The 26,437-nt window shown below is 40.6% G+C and overlaps 1 protein-coding gene across 1 annotated transcript; it reads right to left on the bottom strand.

Moving 5' to 3' along the window:
* Positions 1–6,281: 6,281 nt before the first annotated feature.
* LOC139618642 (homeobox protein Dlx4a-like) lies at positions 6,282–18,179 on the bottom strand. The gene is made up of 3 exons (XM_071474754.1): positions 17,338–18,179; positions 13,490–13,686; positions 6,282–6,870 (listed from the first exon to the last, which is right to left on the bottom strand). Exons 1-3 carry the CDS (start codon positions 17,672–17,674, stop codon positions 6,628–6,630), a joined length of 777 nt encoding a protein of 258 aa, XP_071330855.1. The 5' UTR covers positions 17,675–18,179; the 3' UTR covers positions 6,282–6,627.
* Positions 18,180–26,437: the final 8,258 nt, after the last annotated feature.

Here is a 26,437-nt window from a genome sequence, read left to right as displayed (position 1 = left end):
ACTGTCCCTGTGTGTTAGTGACAGAACCACTCTATGTCTGGAAAGGTGCTCACAGGTTTGTTCATCCAGCATCTATGAATTTTCATAATATGAAGGTACAAGGTATAAATACACCGATTCTCTCAAAAATAACATGGTGTTTAATCTGTGATGGAGGTTTATCTCAAAGTTACTCAAATCTGTACACTGTGCTTGAATCTAAAATAAAACTGTATTGCAATTAGTTTAAGTCTAAAAACATAATATATAAACACCCCCTCAAAAGACAGGAGGTGGGACATTATGAGAAACAGTCTGTCAGTGGTTTCAGAAATACTGCAGGTGTTGGTTCAGGCGTGATCTCTCCATTGATCCTCCACAGAGTCAGAAAGGACCTCATTGCAGGGGGGCGGCTCCTGAGGACCTTCTGTGACCCTGTGGTACCATCAGCCATGTTCCACAGTGTGGTCTGCTGGGGTAGCAGCATCTCCACTGCTGACAGGAAGAGACCGGACAGGCCAGCTCTGTGCTGGGATTCCCACTGGACCCAGTGGAGGAGAATGGTGGCCCAGCTATCACCCCTGCTGGAGAACGTCCCCCACCCCCTGCAGGACACTCGGACAGCACTGAGCAGCTCCGTCAGCGACAGGCTGCTGCACCCGCGGTGTGTGACGGAGAGGTACCGCAGGTCTTCCCTTCCTTCTGCTGTTCAACAAACACTGCACTCAGTCGACCACCGACAACTCAGCATGTGCAATAATTAACACACCAACTGTGCAATTTCCTCCATCTGCTGCTATTTTTCTAAACTGTTGTAATTATCCAGTTGTACATATTTTATTTTTATATACTATCTTGTCTTTTAAGTATTTTATATGAACATTTTGCACCGTCCACTTTGCTGCTGCATCAGTGCAAATGTCCCAACTGTGGGACTAATAAAGCAATATCTTAACATAACTCATCTCATCACATCTCAACTCCACCCATCTTATCTTATCTTATTTTATCTTATCTTAAAACATAATTAAAATCCTAACAGTGGATTTCATGTAGCTGCTGCTGAATTGTGAAATGTGATAAACCACAGATAATCCACAGTCACGTCCAGGCTGCACACTGCTGCACCACCTTCTTCAAAGTAATGAAATCTATCATTCAGCATTTCATTAGTTTAGTTTCCAGAGAGACAAGTCACCGTACACTCCACCAGTTAGTATTTGAAGCTGAAACCTCCACGATTTTAGTCCAACAACAATTACACAAAACTACAGATTCCATGAAAAAAACTACAACTCTGCAACATGGTTACTCCTGTCATTGTGACTTGGTTTCATCCATATACATAAAACTCACCAGCACTTTGTTCTCAAGTAATTTCTAATGTTTCTAGTTCTCTCCCATCCAAAAACCTTTATAGTGTCCATTCCTCTGTCCTGCTCAGTGTCTCTAAACACATGATGTGGGCCACATGATACTGTTGAGAGTTTTTAGTGTAGTCAGAAAACAGTTGTTGCACTAATGGGTCTTGTTGGAAAAATCATGTGCAAATGTCCACAATAGTGCAAATAATAGTAATAATAAACCAGGCAATGTAAATGTACAAAAATGAATTATTTCTAATAAAAAAAAAAAGGTAAACTTCCAAGTAATAACAATAATGTTATTTTCATTTTGGCTGCTACATCCTACTTTTTCTGTAATGGTTTGGTACGACCATTTTCCAGATGTGCCAGCTGAGAGATACTGTTAGATACCAATCATAAAAAAACAAAACAAAAATCCCACAAGTAAGTAGAAAAGAATAAGATAGGCAGAAGGTCAACAGGCCAAAAAAGAAAGTGAACAACTGAAAAGCAATAACATGATAGAAAGAAGTGAACCAACATCTGGGCTTCTGGAAACACTCGGAGATCTGCTTTGCTCTGTGTAACCTCTGACCCCGGCGTCACTGTGCTGAAGTTTGAGATTTTTCTGTCATTGTTGTTTATGGCCTGGATTCAATATCCTGATATTAGGAGGGTGAATGATACAAAGTAAACTAACTTTACAACTTTATTCATGTGACTTATACAAACAACTTGCTCATAGTGCAGCTTGACGTAATGTTACCACTTACAGTAACCACATTTATTTATCTGTATGGTCACTTGTTAGCTTGTTGACATGTAACCTGCAGCTCATAATAAACAGAGCTCAGTTCCAGGCTACCAGCCCTCAGACTGCATTCGTAACTGGTCATCAACAGAGCTAAGCTACAGACAAGCAGCCAGCAGACTGTGTTTTCTGTGGTGTGTGAAGATGATGTAGATGGTAATGTTAGTGGAACATATTCACCTGCTGGGTAACTCACTGTCTGTCCCCTGTCAGCAGTTTCTAGTCTCTCAGTCTGTGTAAAGCTAGCTCCTAGCAGCTCTCTACTTAGCTGCTTATCTTCTTCACTTGGATGGCTTGGATCCCAACAGAATATAATGTGCCAGCATCCTGTAATGTAACTTAATAATAAATAATAATTATAATATAATATAATAAGAATTTTATTTATAGGCACCTTTCAAGGCACTCAAGGATACCTTACTGCAAATAGTAAAAGATAAAATGCAAGTACAAGGCATGAAATACAAAATAAATTACAATAAATGTAATTGCATAAAAATAAATGTGATTAAACCCTGGCGTTGGAGTGAAACAGAGTAGTTTCAAGAGGTGTGTTTTGAGGTGGGATTTGAAAATAGGAAGAGAATCAATGTTGTGGCCATAGAGGCCACTGTTGCCACTACTTAGCAAGTTGCATAGTCTCTCTTTAAGAAAGAGTTTTCCCATTGTGCTCAAATACTGTAAATGTGATTAGTCTCACGTTGACTTAGCAAAGCTGAACTGATTTTAAAGCTCCCATATTTTATAAAGGTTGATTTCTATGTCTTTTTGATTATAAAGCAGGTCTAGGTTCTATATTAATACTGTGAAAGTATCAAAGCCTCAGTCCACAGAGAAATGCACACAGCCTGTATTCAGAAACTGAGCCTTAAAACCAGCCGTCAGGACTTCTGGAACTTTGTAATGTCACAATGAAACAGTCACTGTTTCAGCCCCAAGCCCTGCCCACCTGGACCCACCATCCAACCTTACAGGATTTTGTTTCTCAGAGTGTAATCTGAAATCAGCTGTATTTTTATTGGATCACTCAGAAAACAGTCAGCCAATTAGAAGAGAGGCTCAGATCCTCTCAAAACAACAAATATATCCTCTGATGGATATCAACACTTCAAATAAAACACAGGAGAAGTGTAAAATATGGGACCTTGAAATAACATTATACTGAGTCATTAATGAGCTTGAGTACAAGGAAGGATACAGACGTTTCATGTGACATGGCACCACATTACTGTGTGACTTCTCATGTGTGGGTGCGGTCCTGAGTGCAACAGATCAACAACTCAGAGTGTCACAGTGCAACAATCCCTCTCTGCCAGGAAACGCTGATTTTATCACAAACAAACATAAATGTACAAACTTTCATTTTGTCATTCACCTCATATCATATGATGTCATTGTAACTGCACCTGAAGATCATTTGGCCAGAATTTGTCCATCAGTCCATCTGACTGGTCACATTAGTCATATAATTACTCTAACACAGTAATGGAACAATATTAACTCCTCCCAGAACCTAACCACACCCACCTAACCACAAGCAGCAATGTATTAATGCGTTTTTATAATATTCATTTAACAGATCAATTATATTGTGAAAGGATTAGCCATCAGCAATCCATTTCGATGTAATCCTCTACTTCCTAGCCTATTGCTTTAGGGCCCCAGGCAGAAGGATATTCCCTTGACTGACAATTACAGATAATTACAGTGTCGGAGTGAAAGCTTTATTTAACAAGCTGTGTCCTAAATTACCTATAATTGACGTGGTCATTTTATAAAATCATTGACGATGTTTGACTACCCTTCTTGCTTTTCCAGATGTTTGCAGGGCCAAAGATGTGACCCACTTCTTCTGATTTACGACTTTAGAGAAAATGGCCCCAGGGCCACTGAGACGCACAAAGACCTTATGCTGAGGAGGAATTTGTTATTTTAGCAATACATTACTGAAGCCTCATTTTGATGCTATCTGCTTGAAGCTAGAGATGGGAAAACAAAGTACAACCTCTGTTGGATGAAAAAGTTAAACAAACAAAACCAGATAGTGTGGCAGTGATCACTGGGTTTGATTTATTTCCAAAAGGTGTTTCCTGACACATATTCAATATATCATAAAATAATTAAGTCAGTATTTTAAGAGGTTCTTGAGTCATGAAACAGAAGTTCTTAAGGAGTTTTCTACTCAATGTCTCAGCACAATAAACAAAGTCAGGATGGACCATTTGAAAGTAAGAGATTAAAAAATGAGGTTTGGTTCACAATTAATTAATTTGTTATGTAGCAACGTCCCTGCATTTAACACCCCATGATTTACTACCAAAACCACCAAAACCATTAAAAAGGACTTTCTGAGGACAAACTGAGCAATAACAAGCTGGAGTGTGAGACCCAATTATTTTGATTTTGTTAATTAAATTAAATTAATTATGAGAACTGCAAAATCAGCTCTTTAGTCATCACATTTCAGCTTTTTTATGATGATGAATATAGTCTTGATAATGAATATATATATATATATATGTGTGTGTGTGTGTGTGTGTGTGTGTGTATATATATATATATATATATATTCATGATCAAGATTTGACTCAATATATATATATAACATTTTGTTGACTAATTTAAGAAAAAAAACCCACAAAAATAAAATACACAAAATAGTAAGAATCAAAAAAACTTTAATGGTTTCTTTAGTTATTTAATTTGATTTGTCAGAGGGTTTTCTGAATCAGTATAGTTTAATTAAAAACAACTATGAAGAAGCCCTGAAAACCTTTTTTTTATTTTTATTTTTTATGCCCCACTGAAAAGAGAGAAAATAACCTGCAGTGTCCAGAATTAGAGATGCGTTACCTGGTGTTAGCTTGTAGCTTTATCAAAAAGGTCTTGACAGGCAGAGCTGCTCTGGAGGCAGAAATAACTGGACTGGCTGTTTTCAAGTGAGATTATGTCATATTTGATTTTTGAAGAAATAACATATTCTTCCTCTTACAAAATAAAAGATTGAATTCATACGCAATCAAACAAACCCTCACCCCCTTCAGTACACTTACACAGTACGCTGCAGCAGCCTTACACAGTCAGGGATGACCAGTGGCTATTGTCAGCTAATGTTAAAAAAAAAAAAAAAAGGAATGGAAGGATGTTGCTGAGTAAAAGCACTTCCTGGGTCTGTTTGTTGACCGTCTGTTTCATCTTAACATCTACTGTAAAGATAGATTTTATCATTTGCCATCCTCCTCTAATTAAGACATGGGGACAAGGCAAAAAGAATCTGAATAGATATGCACAATTTCAAATTAGCAAACTGGCAAAATGAAAAAATAAAACACAAAGGTGAAAAAAAAGATTCTTTGGTGTGGAAGTCAGGACATTTCAAAGCAGACTAGTTCCCCAGTGCCACATGAATTTGTATCTTATCTAGATTTACTAAGCATACTCTTGTGGCCAGAATGGATCTTTGTGCGGCACCAAGGTGTCACAGCTCTGTGTGATCCGAGCTGTTATGTTGATTTCCAATCATGATTTGTCAGACATCACTGATGCAGATAACATCTAACTGGGTTTATTTCAAATGTTAGTTGAAGTTGAAGCTAACGTGCAGCCAGGTCTACGCCATTTTCACAGCAGCACTCCTGATGACGTCTTTTGTTAATGCTAGAAACAGTAATATTTTCTATCATATGTTTAGTTGCTGTCTATACATTAGGAAATTTACATTTTCAGCAGATCTACTTCCCCTTGTCTTTTTCAATGTAAAGGGACCTATACACTGATTGATTGGCTGGTGATTGGAATCAGCTGGTTTTCAGCTTGATTGATGACCAGCTGATCAGTCTCACATACACCCTCCGATCCTGTGCCGGACACATGAAACACAGTTGTTCTTCACCGTGAGTGAGTGGAAAAGACAAAAGGCTCACAATTTGTAAAACCCGTACAGCCAAAGCAAGCAGAGGAACTATTTCTAGAGGCTAGCGAAGGCAAAGCGGCTAAATCTGCCTCCTCACCTGTGCATGATGGCTACCTCTCTGAACTGCTGCTGCGGCTCGCAAGCACTTGAGTATTGGCCATGAAAAAAGGAGTCACATGATTTTTCAGAGAGAAAGAGACAGAGAAAGAAAGAAAGAGAGAGGGAGAGAGAGTGCCCTTCACCCAGTTATTTAGTCAATGTTTTATTATGAACATACAGTTGGATTGTCCTTAAAAGAAAAGTTACAAAATGTTTGTGTAGCTGTCGTTTATAGTTCTTAGAAAGAAGATCGGAAACGGCAGGTCAAAAAAATCGGAAACTGGAATCGGCCAAGAAAATTGCAATCGATGCATCTCTACTACACATAACTGTTCCCCGCTCTACTTCTCTGACAGTTACACCATTTCTGCCTCCAGAGTGGCTCAGACTTTAAACCATATCTGTGTCCCTAACAGCACCAGTCAGCTTTCTGGCATAAATCCATAATTCGTCCCGGAAGTGTTGCGTCCTCCTGTCTGTCACATCATCTGAGTCCTTGGCATGGAGTCCTGCTGGTGTCCTGGGTACCAGTGTCCAAAATTGTTCATATATCCTCCAGAGTGCACCGGTGCTCCTTTGGCGGCCATGCTGATGTCCCACAGGGAGCAAGGAGAGGAGGAGGACGGTGGTGGTGGGGCTAGGTGGTCTCCCTCAGGTCCGCAGGGTCCGTTCTTCATGATCTTCTTGTATTTGGATCGCTTGTTTTGGAACCATATTTTAACCTGAAAGGAAAAGGGAAAAGGGTCAATGGGAAATTAGCAAGCTGATTCACATAATGGAAGTTTTACCTATATTTCGACAGCAGACACTAGAGAGGAGACAGGAAGTGAGGAGAGAGACGAGGGATGACAGGCAACAAAGGTCCTCATCCCACGGCCAGACTCAAACTGGGGACCACGCAATTAAATGAGCACCAGGATGATTTATAGACCTGTGATGTGTTTTGAGGTTGTGGGTCAGTGAATGAATAGTATAATAAATATCTTAGAGAAGCAGTCAGATTCTTAAGCCTCTGACAGTAATGTTAGCTAAAGTTTCCATTTTGTGTTTTGAGATTTATGGACTAAATTCACAAATGAATACTGTTTGACAGACAAACTACTGTAACCTAAATGATAACAACAAATATTAAAACTATGGGAAACAAAAAGACAATTAAGATGAGGTTGACTCACATTTCTACCTGAGCCACAAACACACCTTCAAGGAAAACCATTAAACCACAATTAAAAATAACCTACAAACAAGTGATTGTAAAATGTTACAGAGTAACAAAAATATCATTAATAAAGCATCTAATAAAGTCACTACTGACTACCACAGACACTGTTGCCCCTGTTGTACTATTATATGAGCCTATCTAATACTGTGACACCACAGAAGCTACAAATGCCAGCACTATAGATTGTGATTATTGGTTCATGGTTATTGTAGAACACTGATTCCTATGGTTAATCCTTACAGGTTATAATAACAATATATGAAGCCATAACATTAAAGATTATACAATCCACAGTCCTATTCCGATGGAAAAGATATTCAGTTGAATAAATCTTCAATCATTAACCTGTGGTTAGGGATTATTCAGGTGTGTTGTTGTTGAAATAACTGGCGTGTTGTCTATTTCCAGCGTGCTTGCAAATTGAGCATCAAATTACATGAATATGCCTCTCAGGGGAACCTGTCAGTTTAGCAGGACCAGATGAAACATAAATAATTACACACAGTCAGTGAACGATACTTCAGTCTGAAACAGGTTTTAACTGCGCCGTAAAGGGAAAAACGAATGCCCAAGGGACTGGTGTTGTACAGAGAAAAAGCTCTGGCTAGCAACTGAGGAGAGAAAGATAAAAGAGCGAGGGAAAGAGGAGAAAACACTCTTGGCACCAAAATTGTTTTTTCCTCCACGCTGACAGTCCTGGGAATTATTACCCTGGGATTTTATGGGTATTTATGAAGATGGTTGAAGTGGTTTATGGAAGATATTCTATTCTATAAAAAAAAAAAAACTCATTTCAGTCTGGTTTATTTGACTCTAAATATATGGAAAAAATTTATCCTTTTACCCAATAATCAGAGGAGGCACCCAACTTTCACACCCAACTTTCTGCTTGAAGAGCCAAGACGTCACGCAGAGCGAAATCTGACATTTAATTTGATCTCTATTGTTCCAGTGTATCTGCTGACGTCAATAACAGCCTGTTAGAAGTAAGTATGGATGGTGGTAAATGTATAAAATTAAACTATCACTTCATAAATATGCAATGCCATTATAATTACACCACATAATGCTGTTATTCAGAAATGAACTTGTAGATGCACCTCATGTTCTACAGTAAATTCTTATACTGAAAAATAAAATTCCTTCTACAAACCAAAGAACTCCACAAAACTGAAAGAACCTCTTTAATCTATAGTCTAACGTAATAATTACCTGGAATGCTACACAACAGTGGTGGCCCACAGATGAAAACCTAAAGTGGAGCGCAGCTTATGAGCCCAGGAGTCAATCAACAGCACGTTAGGTTAATGCAGCCTCAGTGAGAGGATTTCTGCTGTAATTATTGGTTTCATATTGCAGCAACAACACGGAGCTGACAGCTTCCCTGAGAGCGTGGCTAATGACACCGACATTAGCGGAGGAGGGTGGCTGAGAGGCAGGCCAGGTGCCACTGAGTGTGTGGGTGTGTGTGTGTGTGTGTGTGTGTGTGTGTGTGAACATATTCACCCATGATTTGCTGTGTGTGTGTGTGTCTGCATATTTTTAAGTATATGGAGGAATGAATTTGATCAGTCGTCGTCCAGTGAAGTTTTTCAGAAATAAAAGGCCTCCGTTGGGTGGGTGGTTGAAACTGTATGAGCTGTGTGTGTGTGTGTGTGTGTGTGTGTGTGTGTGTGTGTGTGTGTGTGTGTGTGTGCGTGTGATGAACTGAGATAGAGAGAGTTTCAGGGAAAAAATGTTAGAACTGTGCTACGTGCCATTTCTCAGCTGCGTCTGGGAACTGTAGAGATTTCGATGGAAAGTGGTCAGTGGTTGGCTGGCAGCCTAATGGCATGGAGGCAGGAGAGATGTGGTGTATGATCACTATCTTAAAGAGCGTGTGTGTGTGTATGTGTGTGTGTGTGTGTGTGTGTGTGAGTGTATATGTTTCCATGTGTATATGCTTAAGAAAATGCACACAAGCATATATATGTTTGAGTAGACGCATGAGCGTGCGTGTGTGTGCATGTGTGCACAGTACCTACTATATGCACTTGTATAGTTACATATACACTAATTACAGCTGACTGAACGTGTTTCAAAACAAGCTGCTCCGTGTCTCCATCTGTTTACTATATCACCTCTAGAGGAGAGAAAACAAGCCTGCAAAAACAAAACTGCATTATGTTTTTTAAAAGTAATATCATTTACAGAAGCAATGTTCTCATGCATTTAGCTGCGGTTTAGCACTAAATCAACATCCAAACTAAAAACAGGCTGTTTTTCAAAATATCAAAACACGTAGTTATAATTTTTCCTGAAAGAAAGAAATAATTTTTTGCACCAAAGTAAAGAAAAGTGTTTCACAACATTATATTTTCCGATATTTGCACATGATCTGATGGTTAAAGGAAAAATGCAGTTTGCCAACAGGACGACAAACAAAAACAGCCAAACAAACAGATGTTATACCTACTTAAATTGTCTGATCGAAACTTCCCTCGCGCCTTATCAAGCTCCTGGGAGCAGAGCTGGGCTGTAACGTGATTTTGGTGTAGTGGCTACACTCAGTTCTGCAGTAGCACACTGACACAAAAGGACTGTTTTCCATTTGCAATAGAAAAGGAACAGTTGTGTTAACTTTTTCGGAAACATCACAACTACCTTGAAATGAGCCTTTGTATGATCTGAATTTAATTCACTAGAAATGCTAGAGATGCTGCATCATCTAAAATTATGGCTAAGGTTAGGCAGCTAAAATGCTTACTTTAAAGGAACAGGTCCACATTTTGGGAATGACAAACAAAAGGCTGTGTTCACACTGCAAAAAGCCAGGGGGCATTTTTGTGGGGGCTTCGTGTTTCTTATTCTGGGAAGTCCAGTTCAGGATTCAAGTGCTGAAGAGCGCAGTGGTTTGTAATGCTCACCGACAGGATTTCATAATTCTGGAAAATTATCACAGTGTTTTATCGTTTATTGTGATGGCCTCGAGGTAAACGGCAGAAATACAGCGTTCATGATACAAAGTAATCCAGCAGGAAGGTGCACTTCCATGTTCGTGATTGGCTGATGCAGCGCAAGGCTGGATGACATCACATCGCATTACAGCAAAAACTGAACACTGAAGATTCAACAGGTGGGAACAGCCAGCCTGGCTCTGTCCATAGGTAACACAATCCACCTTGTGCGTTTAATGGTTGTTTTTGTACCTGGAAGTGTTTGTCACGTGCTGGACTGTTTCTAAGACCAATGACTTCCTGGAGTCTCTGGTTGCCTGGCAACCTCACAGTGAAGACAGGACTCCAAGAAATAGTCTTTCACATCGTGAAGTCCAATATGAACATAATTCTCAGGATAACAGACTGAGGTTTGACTGCAGAATAATCTAAAACCAGTTCACAACCATGATGTCAAACCAACATGTTTATCAGCAGGTGAACTGTGGGAAATCCCTTTGTAGTGCTGCTGCATTTAAAATAGTCTCCTCTCCTCACACTAACTTTTTGTCTTGTCTCCAGAAAGGGAAACCTTAAATAGGGCAAGCATTCACAGAAAAAAGAGGTTTAAAAAAAGCGCCCACACTCTTTATTCCAAGCCCACAAAAATGTGTCTGCATTCCTCAAACTACAGTCATTTATCCTTTTACTGCTCTCCGGTATCAGCTGAACTCTGACATACTGTTGAGACCATAACGCAGCCAGTTAAACTCCACTTTCCCTGATCCACAACACCTCTGAAAATACAAAGAGAGAAAGGTAAATAAAGAAAAACAAAAATCAATGTGCCTCTTTGGTAAGCATCCATGTATGACGCGCAGCAGACCACATTCAAAACCACTTTGCCACTACAAAAGACAAAGTCAGATGAATGGATGATCTCCTACTCCCAGTGTAAACATAGCTGCTGTGGTTAATTCATACATGGTTAGCACAGTTCATCTGATGACATCAGCTGCTTATGTATACTCAGTACACACACACACACACACACACACACACACACACACACACACACACACACACACACACATACACATATCGTATTTCAGATGAGATATTACCAAACAATCCTATGTAATGTTTCCTCACCTGCTCCCTGTTGTTCTCTGTTGTGTAAAATACCTTTCATAGCCGTATGTTAATAATGTCTGAGAACTGATGGGCCACTGATTTACATATAATAACAACGCTGCCCCACAACGTCAAAACTAGCTTAGCCTAGTCAGTCAAAGTTGAGTGAAGACCCGTATTTGCCTCTTTCACATCTGTTTTATCATGTAAAACAACACTTATGTTGTAGAAAAGTTTAATTTCTGTGAAAACTGTTTGTAATGCCAGTAACTACAACACAGAGCAAAAACTTAGCCAAACTGCTCAGGAAAGGCAGCTACTGGTATCAAGTAAAAGTTAGCAGCCTTAGCTTATGTTATTTAACATAATTAAATGAGGCAGTAGCCACATCTAATCAGGATGGAGAAAAACACCAGCTTCACTCCTGTTAAAGCTAACTAGCTTAGCAGAGCTCAGTAGCTGCTATCTTATCTTTAGACTCTAATGGAGTTCAATTTTATCATGTTACCCTACCTTTAAATGGATTTAAATGTATTATAATTAATATTAATTGTATATAAATTAATTTAAATTAGTAATAAATAATATTATTATTAGCTGGGCAGACACCTAGCTTTATTCTGAATAGCTATGGGCAGTCAGGAATTAAAATAAGGTTTATTTTGCATCAAACTAAACAGTTTAAATGGAAATGGAATTTAGCTTGTAAACTTTATTGTCTCCTTGCATTTTGTGACGATTACTTGAAGTGCGCAGCACTGCACATGGGCTACTGAATGAAACAAAGGGTAAGGCACAGCAAGATAATGACAGCAAGTGACTGTTCAAAAAGACAGTCTAAGAATGTTACTGGGTTGCTTATAATTATGCGACCTAGGTGTTTTTCTGCTTGTAGTTAATAAAGGCACAAGCATAATGCATGTATCTATTCCAGCCCTGAGCCACCAAAGCCATCAAACAGTTTTCCTACAGAAAGAGCCAACTCACACGAGCCTGAAAATATAACAAACTCATATAATTATGATAATAGTAATTATTATTATTAGTTTAATGTCTTACCACAGGTTGAACAGCTCACAGACGGGAAAGAACAGAAAAAAATATTTGCAGACAGCACAGGGCAAAGTTAAAAAAAAAAAAGCGCAATGTCAGTATCTATCCGGTTCATCTGGGGCTTTTTTCCCAGACTTCCCAGCCACTATCAGAGCTCTCATCAGCTGCTGTTGTCTAACATCGCTGCAGTGTGGAAAATAAGATATTTGTTTATAGGAAAATGTTGTGGATTATTGTTAAATTCCAAACGTCTGATAAAAATGCAACATGAACTTCAGATGGTGAAACAAGAGGCTACAAATCATCACATGTTCAACATGACAGCATCCGACGTGGACCCACTGACTTCATGTGACAGACAAAATGGCCGCTGCTAGGCTTTTATTTTTCCTGTGACACACACACAAACGGTAGTCCTGCTCTTTAGAACTTGTGATGTATATTTCCAACCTCTCTGTGTTTGATGGTTACATGTCCTTTGTGTTTTTTTGTTTTGAGTCCTTTGTGTTTTAAGACTGACTCATATGACATTAAAATATACGTCTAAATGTCATATCTAATTACAATTTCAGGAGCGTGTGGTGACACCAGTGAAGAAGAATGCCCCGCTGCCTGTTTGATCCTGCCTTCAGTGCCCTTTCATTATGACTCTTATTCTAGATCTAATCTAATTTCACTTCTGTGCGTTTTTCCATGAAAACAGCTGTGTCATTGTATCAGTGCTACTTCAGTCAGAGCACAGCTTGGTTCATCCGCACAGTGTCTTCACTGTAGAATGAGAGTGAGGTGATGCACACTCACCCTCAATTAGAAGAATTAGCCGACACTTCGTCTTAATTACAAATGTTTCCGATTCGCTCCTGTTTTTATCTTCAGCATTATTATTTATTTTTTTAATTTCTCACATTATAATAAAATGTTCCTTTCATATGGAAATTTATACATTCAAAAGTTGAAATGAGTTTGGTTATTGTTCTGATCTGAATGTCAAAGGGTGTGTGTTATCCAGCGCGTTACCTGGGTCTGCGTCAGGCCCAGTTTGGCTGCCAGGTCAGCCCTCTCGGGCAGGGCGAGGTACTGGGTTTGCTGGAAGCGCTGATTGAGCGCCTGGAGCTGTAGGCTGGAGTAAATGGTCCGAGGCTTCCTGATCTTCTTCCCCTTCCCGTTGAGCCTCACCTCCCCGTTCTCTATCACCGCAGTGGGTTTCTCGTGCTCTGGAGAAGAGATAAACGAAATAAACAGAGGGATTTCAGAGGGGACAAGAGTCACATGGTAGGGACGATTAAAGATGGATGAGTCCAGCTTTTTCATCCCACAGATGCTCATTTTTTTGTTTTTAAATGACAAAATTTGATGTTACTCCTGCCAGAGTTTTCTAAAGGAAAGCTTGTGCTGTCTTATTCACCAGGTCTTCATATTGCTCAGACTGTTTTGAAGTAAACAGAAAAGTCGTAACTTATAGGCTATGAAACCTGTATCCAGAAACACTCACAGGAAATGTTTATTTTTATGTTTGAAAAATAATATCATGTTTTTTTCTTTAGTTTTTTTTTTTTTTTTGTAATATAGGAAATTGACCGTGAGTGTGACCATGACCACTTAAATTTTTAAAACAAAAATAACAGAAAAAAATAACAGAAATAGAAACAGTTGCTGTGGCATTTTTGTGCAAATACACTAAGATTCAAATTTGTAATGAGGTTTCAAATTATAGGGCTTTTTGATTTATGTAATATGGAATAATTATAAATTCTCAGAATTCCAAAAATGTCTTTAAAAAGTAGACCTAGAATGTGTCGATACAGCACAGAGGCAAAGATGGGTTAACTTACCCAGAATGAATGGGTGGAAAAACACCAGTGACTGACCAGTTAAATAGAAATAAGACTAACACTGCTGTCAAACTAATCCACTGGTACAGGGTTAAGTTAACCCAGTATTTCCTCACACTGGGTTAAAAACTGACTTTCGTGTGATGAGAACTTGTGTCGGAGGAATTTTTAGTCCAAAATGCTTTGAACTCAAATAAACCCACACAGTTAATCATAAAAATGAGTCTGTATGACAGTGGCTCCTCTCTAACCAGTTTGTTCAGTTAGTTCAGTCATACTTGCAACTTAGCCAAGAGTCTTCATTTTTTCATTTTCTTTTTGATACAAATGTGAATGTTCGCCCACACTCATCTTTGTTATGACATGAGCTCACAGCCTGCAGTGGCAGGAGAGAACAGCTGTGAACAAGCCAAGGCCCCACAAGACGCTCAGACTGTAACTGAGCTGCAGCTCAGGAGAGACAGCAGCACCACACCGACGCTCACCAACGCTCACCAACGCTCACCAACGCCGGAGAGGGAAACAAAACAAAACTGAAAGCTCTTTGAAGAAGATGTTCAACAAGGGAAGAAAAAAAAAGCAAAAGATTGACTCACTGAAAAGAAAACAAAACAGGGCGTAAATTTCCAATAATAACAACTGGTTCCTTATTGTTTGAGGTTCCACTGGCTATACTGCTCTATATGTAATACTACTACTATTACTACTACTACTAATAATAATAATAATAATAATTAATAATGTAATATAATATTAATTTTCTCTGTAAGAACAAGTATTTCCAACCTTATTGAGACCCAGTTTGTAGGAATGTGGTGGTGTCCCTGATGTTTGCATCAAACTGATACAGAAACAACCATAAAGTATTATTCCCTTCACTGTTCCAAGAAGTCACTGACACACAAAAAGGCACACAGGCATCACTTACGTTCAGAGAAGATCAACTCATGAACAAAGTGCCAGAAATCCAACCACACTGATTTGGGAAACGGAAAATGTAAAAATGACTGTCAACACAAATCACCAGTATAGAGTGAAAGACATCATCAGTTTAAAATACGATCAGGAAATTTAGTGAAATATGATGATGATAAAACGATGTTAAGTGTGTTTCTGGAGCTGGAGTCTGTCTATTCATTGATGCTCGTTATATTTATTTCTACGTCATGTAGCGACAGGCTGAGAAAAAGCTGCTCAAAGTGCTGATGTGGGGCTTTTTCACGCAGTGTCTCGTCTATATTTGTTGTGAAAAAAAAATCTTTTGAAAGAACTTTTTAAAATTGAAGTTAATTATCCATATTGTCAGTGATTCGTAGACTTTCAGTGAACAAGGCACAAAAACCAGTTGGGATAAAATCACTTTAAATGTAAACTGTGCTGTAACTGCTGTAGGCCTACTGGTGTGTATAAATAGGGAAACAATATATCTGTATTTCCACAGGCGCTGCTGTCATTTGTCTTGTAATGTTGGTTTATACTTTGTTAAATAGACAAAATGAGGACAGATTAAAAAAAAGCACATATACAGTAAAATGTTAACAAAATGGACCAAGATGGACCTGGACTTCTCGGGCTAAAGAGGACCCGGGTCCTCATGACCCCAAACAGAACGTTTGGGTTAAAAAGAAAGAAACAACCAAGGGCTGTTTGCCTGCAGTCAAGTATTTCTTTAATAAAAGCTGTAAAGTTACCCGTAGACTATTACTATTATTAATTATTATTAATTGTCATTATCATTAGCCTACTATTACTATTATTAGTAGTATACGATTAGACTCTACATCTGCTAATAATTAGTGTAACAAACAGAATATGATAGTTGACAGAAGTAAAAGGTCCAGTGTGCTGCTCTTGATCTGTGAGCGTCTTATCAAATGAGTGGATCTATATATTTCACATCTTATGTAGGCTACAGTGGATTTTTGCTCTTGTCTCAAATCATATCAATGATATCATTTTATTAGATTGATTAGATTTTATGGAATTTTATTGTTTTTTTTTTTCTTTTATGCAGCCTAACTTTTTTGTATAAAATAGCTGTCAGTGAATATGTAAATTAGAATAACCTGAATATGAAACTGCTTAAATTCATCAATGTTCCTCGGTCAATATAGTTAAAATAAAAATAGCCTGATGTGTTTAAAATAAACTGACAGTTTTTTTCGCAAAACATTTTATTTTGAAAGACGGTTTAAATCTATAACGCACAGGAAATACTTTGGTTCATTTAAAGTCAACAATTAATTTAGTCAATCTTGTTAGGTGTGTAAGTGATAGGGGAATATTATTATTATTATTTTATTATTATTATTATTATTATTATTAGGCCTATTATTCCAGGCCGCAGGCAGCAGAGTGTGGTGGCCCTTATTCGGGGGGTGATGGGGGAGGATTTGGGTTTGGACAGGGAGCAGCTCCGGGCCGCTGCGGGACACCACAGGGCCGGTGTCGGCTGCTTCTTGTGGACAGTCTCAGTGTGAGCAGGACTTGAACTCATCCTCCGCCCAACCCCAAACTACATGAAACACAACGCTGTGGCAGACCTGTGTGTGGATCCAATTATTGTAGCCTTCTGCACTGTGGTTTATGTTCATGTTTTCATGTTCTATTGACGCACTTCAGCTATTTTAATGGCTCCGAATCAGACATCTGTGAAGAATTCTCTGCGATTTTCCTCAAATTATTTTGTTCTTACTGTTGCATTTAATGTCGTCCGTCCTGATAATTTTAACTTTAACCGTCACACTCTTTAATAGTAAAACATAGATATATTTTTAGCACCATGGGCTCAGTAAAAACCAAATAACCATGACCCAATTAAACAAAAGGTTCTGCGCGACTGAGACGTTTCCTTTCAGCAGCACCTGAGGGGCCGCTGATGAAAGCCCTGTGCTGGGGTAACTGCTGGGCCTGTGAGCCAAGATGCCACATGGTAAACACCGAGGCCATGTTGGTGACAACAGCGAACAGCAGATTCAGGAGTGAAGTGCAAATATGTTTTTCTGTCAAAGGGACTGTTGTGTGTAAACGTACCCGCGTCCTCCAGTCTGGTGTGTCCCAGCGCGCCGCCGTGACCCCCGTGCTGGTACGGCAGGTATGCCCCGGGGTGGTGCGCGCTCACCGGGCTGTGGTAGGGCGGGTACCCCAGCGGGCGGCCGTATGAGGACGCACCGGAGGAGAAGGGCCCGTCGTGCTGCGAGGGTCCGACGGCGTGCAGACCGTGCACTGGGTAATGGTTGTGGGACAAGCCGGGGGAGGGCTGCTGGTGTCCGGGGTGTCCGGGGTAGCCGTGGCCGCCGAACTCCAAAAACGCCGATTTGGACGGGTCAGGCGGGACTAAAGTGTCCGATATAGAGCTCATAGTCATCATTGGGCTGAGGGGCAGTGATGTGGAGGGAAATAAGGAGGGTCAGCTAAGACCTCCGGACGGGAGTCATCATAAAGCAACACACCATCAACGTGAAAGAGTCAGAGAGGTGTCTCACTTCCCACGAAGCAACAGCAGCCTGCAACCTGAGGTCAGTGTCCCCGTACTCCCGTCTGACGAAGCGAGGCTGGTTTAGGTGGGGCTGCCCCCCGCTACATCCCCGCTGCAGGGTCCTGGTCGCTCAGAGTTCACAACCATAGAGTCCGGCAGCCACAGGCAGGAGGCATGACGAGCAGCCGAGCTCTCACTCAGCGAGAAAAACACGCACGCACACACACACACACACACACGGGAGCTCCTGAGGAAGAGGCTGAAATGAATAATAATCCTTTGAAGTGGGCTGCTTTCCCCCTCTCGTCTCGGTCCAGAACCACCAGCCCAGTGCTGCTGTCGGCGGCGTGGAGCGTGGAGCGTGGACTGTGTCGCTCTCCCTCAGAGCGCGCGCTGTGGCTCTGCACGCTGCGCGCGCTCTGCCTCCACTGGGCCCACGCCGCGCGCTCATTGGCTGCTGCGCCTCACCGTGTCACACAAATCACAATCCACGCCGGCGGCGGCCCGGCTCCGCTCGGCTCTCCCCGCACAGAGGAGAAGAAGAGGTCTTAGGTGAAGAACTCACGAGTCCGCCCGGGCGAAGGTCTCCAGGCGCCGACTCTGCTCAGCAGGTCACCCGATGTCGGGTTCACACATAAATGAGTGAGAAATAAGCCAGCCAACAGGGGAATGAAACTGCTCGTTGCTGTTATTAATTCCACAGGCCACTTTGATCCTCATTTTACAGAATATAAACAGGCCAACGGACTAGGAGAAGATATCTGATCATAACAAAATTCAATTTTTAAAAAAATCTATAAAATATCCATAATTTCAATGATTTGTGAGGGAGGGACCCGGGCAGGTTGGCTCATAAACCGCAGCGCTTTTCCAAAATAAAATTCCTCCTGCGGGCCAAAGGCAAAATAAGGCGCATCAGGCCAAATGAAGCTGCTAAGCTGCTGCTGAAAGGCCGCGGACCCTTTTCACCGAGTTCTTTTTATTAAACACGCACTTACCCTGATCCACAAGAATCCGATTACAAAAAAGTCTTATTCTGCTTTTTCTTTTTTTTTTTTCTTCTTTCTTTTTTTTTTCAACCCGAATTCACGCCAACGATAAAACCTTTTTAGATACACGAGAAGAAAACACACACACACACACCCGAGCTGGGCGCACCGCCTGTGGTCCCTACGGGGGACAATTACAATAAACATCGCTGCTTTAGTGAAACTGAGAAGTTGTGATTTTGGCAGAGCAGAGGCTCGGACACTGTAATTTCACTCAGCTCACGGTCATTATGCTCATTTTAGGTGGAAATCCCGGACTGTGGGCCTGCTTCAGATTACAACCCTCCGCATCACCAGATAAGAATAAAGGCCCTTCAGCGGAATCAGTGGATCCACATTAACGATGTTCGACCAACGTTAATAGGATTAAATACAACTGTCCAAGGTGGAGGTCTGCAGATCTGCCCTACCACAAGGCAGGATATTGATATGTATGAGGCATTATGAGATATGAAATCAATCAGTCAGGATAACTGCGTTTCATTTCTGTGCATCCTATAATTAAAACAAAGCTCCTTTAGCTTCAGGGACAGGAGCGTAGGAAAAGCAGCTTTTATTTTGAAGCAGCAGTAAACACGAGATTCAGTCGGAGTCTCTTAAAGCTGACAGAGCCTCATGGAGTCAGACTGATGTTGTGGCTTCGCTGATGCTCAGTTGTGGCAAATAACTACGTAGCTACTTTTCAAGTCGCCTGCGTTTCTGAGGCACTTTACTCCGGTATTCCCACTTTCAGCTACTTTCCATTTCTATTTCACCTCATTCCAAAGGCGAACATTGTAAAATTTCCGCTCCACGACATTTGTCCGACAGCTGAAGATTTTACCTAAAACATATTAAGCTCATAAGCATCATCACAGATTAAGTTCACAACTTGTTCTGGTTTGTGGCTCCTCACAAAAACCCTCTCCGTCCTCCCCCGAGCCGTGTGTCAGATGAAGTGTGAGCAGCTCCATCACAGAGGAGGAAACATCCACTGTCTAACAAACAGCAAGGACTAAAGGAGAGGCCAAAAAAATCCAAAATCCAAAATCCAAAATCATATAAATGCCAGAAGTTTATTTCATTTTAGGAACTTAAGGATTAATACAGTGGGTAAAATGGAAACATTTTATTTTGCATTTAAACACTTAAAAATGATTTGTAACACGCACAGTGTATTTTTTTCAGCAGATATAAGTTTATTAATGCCGCCTGCTGTGGACATTAAAAAGATCATGGATGACAATATAGTGAAACAGTAGTAATAAAATCAAATCTGCTTTCATAGGAGAAGATTTAGTTGCTAATGAACACTGTAAATTAATAAAGAATTAAAACACTTAGCGGCTTACATCTATCCACAGTGTTATCAACCATTTATCTAATGCTGCTTATAAATTCTAATTACAGGTACTTACCTTTATCTCCACCTGGAGCAGCTACAACAGTGACATGCTGCTGGGGCACTGATGCATCAGTGTTAATAAACAAATAAACCTAAGGTCACATGTCACCAGGGACATCTCTCTGTTGTGTAATTGTACTTTTTAATACTTCAAGTACATTTTCATGATAAAACTTCTACTCGAGTAATGTTTTTAATGTAGGACTTTTAATTCTTCTTCTACTACTACTTATATTTTCAGTGAAGTTAAAGATCTGTATACATTTTTATTCTGGCTCCTCTTTAGTCACTAATCTTTGGTTTGACAGGATTCTTTGAAGACTCTGCTGTCACTGTGGCCTGCAAGAAAGGTACGGTTTTACACACACACACACACACACACACACACACACACACACACACACACACACACACACACACACACACAGACACAGATGAAAAATGCAGATTTAAACCAGTTGTGTTAATAAAGTTGACTGAATTGAATATGAAGTATCATGAATCAGTGGATATTAGATATTAATATCAAGAGCTCTCATCAAAATTAAGTCACATAGTTTTGACAGCACAATGTCTGTCATGCCAACTGGCGAGAAAAAAAGATAGCTTAAAGTTTCAGTAGACAATGACAGACAGACAGACATCAGAGTGAGAGATGTTTTGGCTTGTTTCTTCCTCGTTTCTCCTCTCATGCCTCTGGGATCCGGCTTATTATACCAACGGGCCGATGTGTGGAGAGTTATTACACATCCCAGCCTGCGCTCCCACTTTCATCTGCAGCCAACATTCCTCCCCCTCCCTGACTTCACCTCTGCGAGCGCCAGCCACACCCTCCTCACTGTGTCAATGCTGTTATTTAGTGGCACAATCTTGCTAAGTCGTCAAATTCTCTTTCTTCCTTTTTTTTTTTTTTTTTTCCCCCTACACACAGACTGAAAGGTGAAGCAGTCAGTTGGCAAGGCTGGAAAAAGGTGCAACATGGGAGCACATTATCGCTCTCTTAAAACTCAATTGTGCAAGTCTGAAAATTGAAGGCTTTCTTTGGCATTCAGGCCCCAAGTATCCAACTGTTAACTCCAGGGAGAGGTACTGGACGTGAATATAAGACACTAAACATAAAGAACTATTCTTCTTAAACTATTTTAGCAAAACTTCATCGAGTATTTGTCACATTTAAGGTTTCATTCTAGCTGCAGTGGTTGTGTGCTCTGCAGTCTGGACACTGGCTGCCACAGTTCTGTGAGAACAAATGAGGATGAAGGTGCAGAGGTAGTTACGAACACGTCTGATGCAGTGAGTAACACCAGCTAATGACTGCACTCAAACAGCCGTGCTGATTCCTTGGCCTTCAGGGAGGCAATTTGTCATACGTGTCAGGGGGGAGATAAGTTACTGTCCGACAGCAAGAGGTGGAGCTCGTGTACAGAAGCTTATGGGAACGCGTGCAGGTCAGTTTACAGCTTCAGGGAGGAGGAATGAGAGGAGGAGGAGGAGGAGGAGGAGGAGGAGGAGGGAGGCAGATAAAATCAAACTGACATTTTCAATGAAAAAAAAGACCAAAACCTATGATGAATCAATCCTCCCAACAAATACTCAGCCTTCTACATTACTCTTCAGCTGTTAAACGCTCCACCATGTTCACCAGCTAGTCGCTCTCACTTTGTGCGTCTGGTGTTTGGTGCAGGGCAGGAAGTGCACAGTGAGTCCGCCAGAGCGTTTGTGTGGTAAACAGCTGCAGCTGGAAACAGGTTGATGAGAGCAGTGAGAGCGAATCAAATAACAAAACCAGAACAATGAGCTGAAAGACACTAAAACAGTAGGGGAGACCAGGGGTGGTTGTAACAGGGTCAGAAGTCAGTAAGACCTCTGGTTTCTCAGGGTCAGGAACAAGTCAGGAATCACCTGATTCACCCACACGTGTTCAATTTAGCCGTTATTCCACATGTGAGGAAGTAGCTCCCTGTGTCAGTCAAAGACAAGTTCAGAGGGAAAAAAAAAAAAAACAAATTTTGAAGTAAGAAAGTATTTTTTATTTAATTTAATTTTGTGACAGCATTGTCTGCTTTGTAGTTAAACTCTTCCAACTTAAATCCTGTTCATTTTGTGTCTGTCATGCTAGCTGTCAAGCTAGGTCATGGCTACAACAGTCTGGGTCACACACACACACACACACATTCACACATGCATATTTGTACATTTTGTTCAGTTTTATTATTATACTCAAATGTCTTATCACTAATATACTCAGCTCTCTTTCTCTCTCTCACACACACACACACACACACACTCACACAGTTATGTAAAAAAGTAATTTAAGTGCTGAATAAAAAGCTTCAATATCTAGTTTTTATCATGATCCTTAAATCATAATGTTACATTTCAGCCCAGGATATGTTCCAGCTGACAGACTGTGTGGTTATTATTATAACATTTCACTCCTCGTGTCTGAGACTGAACTATACATGTTCTGTTTGTGTTACAGAGAAAACACTGATAAGATTTAATAGCGGACACGTGTAACTAGTTTGCAACTAGTCTCACAGAGTTAGCTGTTAGCTGATGTTGTAAAAACTGTCAGTAATCCTGATTATTGTGCCTCATTATTGTCACATATCACAAATCTGAGGTCACTACAACGGAAAATGTTATTACCTGATTTCACCTGTGCCAAGAAAACAGTCCTGGATTACTTCTCATATCTGTAAACAGTTGCTTTGTACAAACAGTCATCTAAATATGGCAGATACAACTTTATTCATGCAGCATGTTTTATTCCAGATGTGCTGCACAAAGCCTTAGCTACCACTGAAATTGCAGCCACAAAAATGTGAATAATGTCAAATAAAACATAAAGACATACTGTAAGTAAACAAACACATAAGTAATTCAAAATGAGACCAGTGTTGACCAATGAAAATAATAAAACATGTGAGTTGAAGCCAATAAAAGGAGTAAAAGTCAAATGAAATGATAATTAATACTGAACTGAATGGTGCAATAAAGAGGAATGTTTTCAGTTTAGTTTTAAATCACAATTCATGCGAGCAAGCTGTGGACCCTGAGAGGTGACGCTGGTCCATAGGTCACAACACCTGACCTCAGCTCAGGTGTTATATGGTTTTTCCTTTTTCTGGAGCAGCTCCAGATGCTTTTTGGATGTTCCTGTGAGCAGCGTGGTGCCGTGGTCTATGACTCACTGGAAATAAAAGCAACTTACCATCGCACTATTTCTTAAATGATAAAATCGGGTTTAACTGTGTTGTTAATGTGTCTCTGGAAAGTGAGGATGACACCGAGGTTTTGAGCCTGTGTGAGTCTTTCCAGAGACAGTTGTGATCATTTAAAAAGGTTTCCTGTTTGTTGGCTTTTGCCCTGATAACCAGGATTTCTGTCTTGTTATTATTTAACTGAAAATAAGATACATCCAGTATCAATATCCTTGACTGATGATTGATGATTGTGATGATGTGTATCATAATAATGGAAAGACACATAGTGTTTCTTAATAAGTTGGCTCAGATGCAACAATATGGTAAATCTTGAATGCACAGCAGCAATAGTGAATTATTGTGCTCAGTCCTGCACAGCTGAGGCCTGGCAGTCAATCATGTCCTTTATATTGGAAAAGAACTGAAAAGCAAATACTGTTGTCAAGGAAAATGATGTCATCAACCCAAACCAATTAAAATGATCATTATCATCTCTTCGTTTCTATAACCTCCCTTTTTCATTCCACCAAGACCTTCAAATTATTCTCTTTACTGTCAGTTTTTCTGTCCAGGCCTTTAGAGCTGATACTGGAAATGTATTCACAGCAGAAATTTTAACAGCAAAGGTCTTGTTTTTGTAATTGTGGTTATTCGTATGATAACACTTCACTCAGCAAGTGAGATTAATTGGTGAGATTCGATGTGACAGTAAAGCTACAAGAGAGAAACAGGAACTGAGGTGATATGGCAGGTTGGCACCAAGCGACAGCCTCCGGGGCTGAAAACTGCAGCCAACACTGAAGAGCTAGAAACTGCAGTTCCTACAATGGCCACTTGAGTCCCCACAGACTCTCATCTTAAAACTTTACAGAAAAAATAAACGTGTTTACAGCCTGGTACCATGCTCTCTATAGCTAATTTCCTCCTTCGTAACAACTGTACTTTAAATTTAATTAAGGCTTAAAGTTCTGCATAATTGAGGGAGTAGTCACTTTGAGTGACAGGTGGGTGAGCTTATGCACCGACGTCTCGGCCTCACACGTGCTCCACCTCTTTGCCCATTTTTCAGTTAGCCAGGAGTTAGGTGGAGCCAGGCACCGCCAAGATGGCGACGGCGGAGCAGCCCACTCTGAGCTTCAGAGCCGCTCCTCAGAAACCTGTGGGTGACGTCCATCTGTTAATGCACTCTGTGGCTGGCAGCTCCAGTTTACCAGAGTATCTGAAGTACTTCTTTCTGGGTGGAGTCAAAAGTGAACATTTTTACTATGCAATGAGCTGCTGGAAGAAGAACTGTGTGTGCACTCACTGCTGGTCAGAACACTAGATGTGCTATTTATAATCAGAAAAAAGACAAAACCTCTAAACTGGGAAAATAGAAACAACCTCTCAACCTCCTGGAAGCATCGAGAGACAGACTGTAATAAAAAAACGACCAAACAGACTCATTTCAAAGACTCTGGACCACATTTATCAACATGACTAACACACACCCCTAACACTTACACCATACACACACAGTCAACACCCAAGCCTCTCTTTTTTCACTATTCATTACCCCAATCAATATATAATATACCATAACCCCCAGAACAAAAAAAATGGATAATGGATGTTTACATGTAGGTGACAGTGCTAGTATTGTCTTCATTTTCTCCTCAATATAAATCTGGCCAACATCTGACCAAACCCCCAGACCCTCTGGTGCCCTGGGGACCAGGTTCAATATTCAATATTTGTGTAGTAATATGAAAGGTGAGAGATCCACTGCTTTATATCACGCCACCAAAGAGAGACGACACCAGCTTTTTCACCTCCCAGAGCGTCAGTGATAGGCAGTGAAACAACCAGCCACAGTGGTTTAAATGAAAACCTGCTGTAGCTACCTTAGATTGTTATTATTGATGCATCAGTGGATTAGCAGCCTTTTACTGTTGTGGCAGGTGGGGCTAGTTTTAAATGTGGACTCAAGGGAAAAGGGAAGCTGCAACACTGGTGGGAAACTGAATGTAAACATGTTGCTGGATTGACTGGATGCAAAAATCTCGTTTGCTGTTTTTCTCCCTTTTTGATGATTTATTTATTATTCTGTACTTCCTGAAGTTTGCTTTCTTTTATATTTGATCTGTTACTGTGTATAGTTTTTATTTAAATGTAAATATGGATCTTATATGTTAATAAAAAGCATTAAAAAGTCCTCATTGTTTTGGACGGGGCTTCGGAAGGGCTTGTTGTGTCTTTCTACCAGTGTTGAGACCAAATCTATGCCCTTCATATATATAAAGGAGCTGTGGTTTTGTTTACACGTATTCTGTCATCATTAGTAGTCAGTCATGGCACACTTTTGTGTGTTTTGCTGCCTGCAGGGAGAGACACAGGCTTCCTCGAAGTTGCCAGAAACAACAAATACATATCTCAGTGACAGCGACACACATCAGCAGCTGACACACAAACATGAGCACACGCATAAAAGAAGCGTGTGCATCTCTCATATCCTGCAAGGTGAGGTGAGGCGAGGGATAAGGTAGATGCTGCCTGTGTGCCTTCGCCACGAAGGCTGTAATTATGGCATGCCATTATGAGGCGCAGAACAAAGACGAGCCCTGCAGCCCTGCAGCAGCCGGAGAGCAGGGGATGTTCTGCTGCCTCTATTCACACTGCAGTTAATAACAATACTCCTCAACACACTGCAGACAGCATGGCGTCACCCCTCCCATCTGTGTCTCCTATGTGTGTGTGTGTGAGAGAGAGAGACAGACAGAGGGAAGGGAGGGGAGAGGGTGTGCGTGAGACAAAGACAAGAGAGAGTTTGAGGACAAGTTAAGGTTTGAAGTCCTCCTCCACTGATTTGCCGCCGCGACGCAGTGAGTATGGTTTACATCCTGAAAATGAGCCGATCACCCGCTTAACTTGAGGCTAATAGTTTTGTCAGCGATGATCTGCAAATCTGATCTGAGGGGAACAACTGCTGTGCTCATGTGATGTCCAGGACAAAGTCTGCATAACTGCACTGTGC

Source organism: Trachinotus anak, unplaced genomic scaffold (genome assembly GCF_046630095.1).
Source record: "Trachinotus anak isolate AG129_WGS33_773 ecotype Australia unplaced genomic scaffold, CSIRO_AGI_Tana_v1 ptg000003l, whole genome shotgun sequence".
Classification (NCBI taxonomy): domain Eukaryota; kingdom Metazoa; phylum Chordata; class Actinopteri; order Carangiformes; family Carangidae; genus Trachinotus; species Trachinotus anak.
Note: the sequence above shows the minus strand (reverse complement) of the source record. Positions and strands in the feature narration are given on the sequence as shown.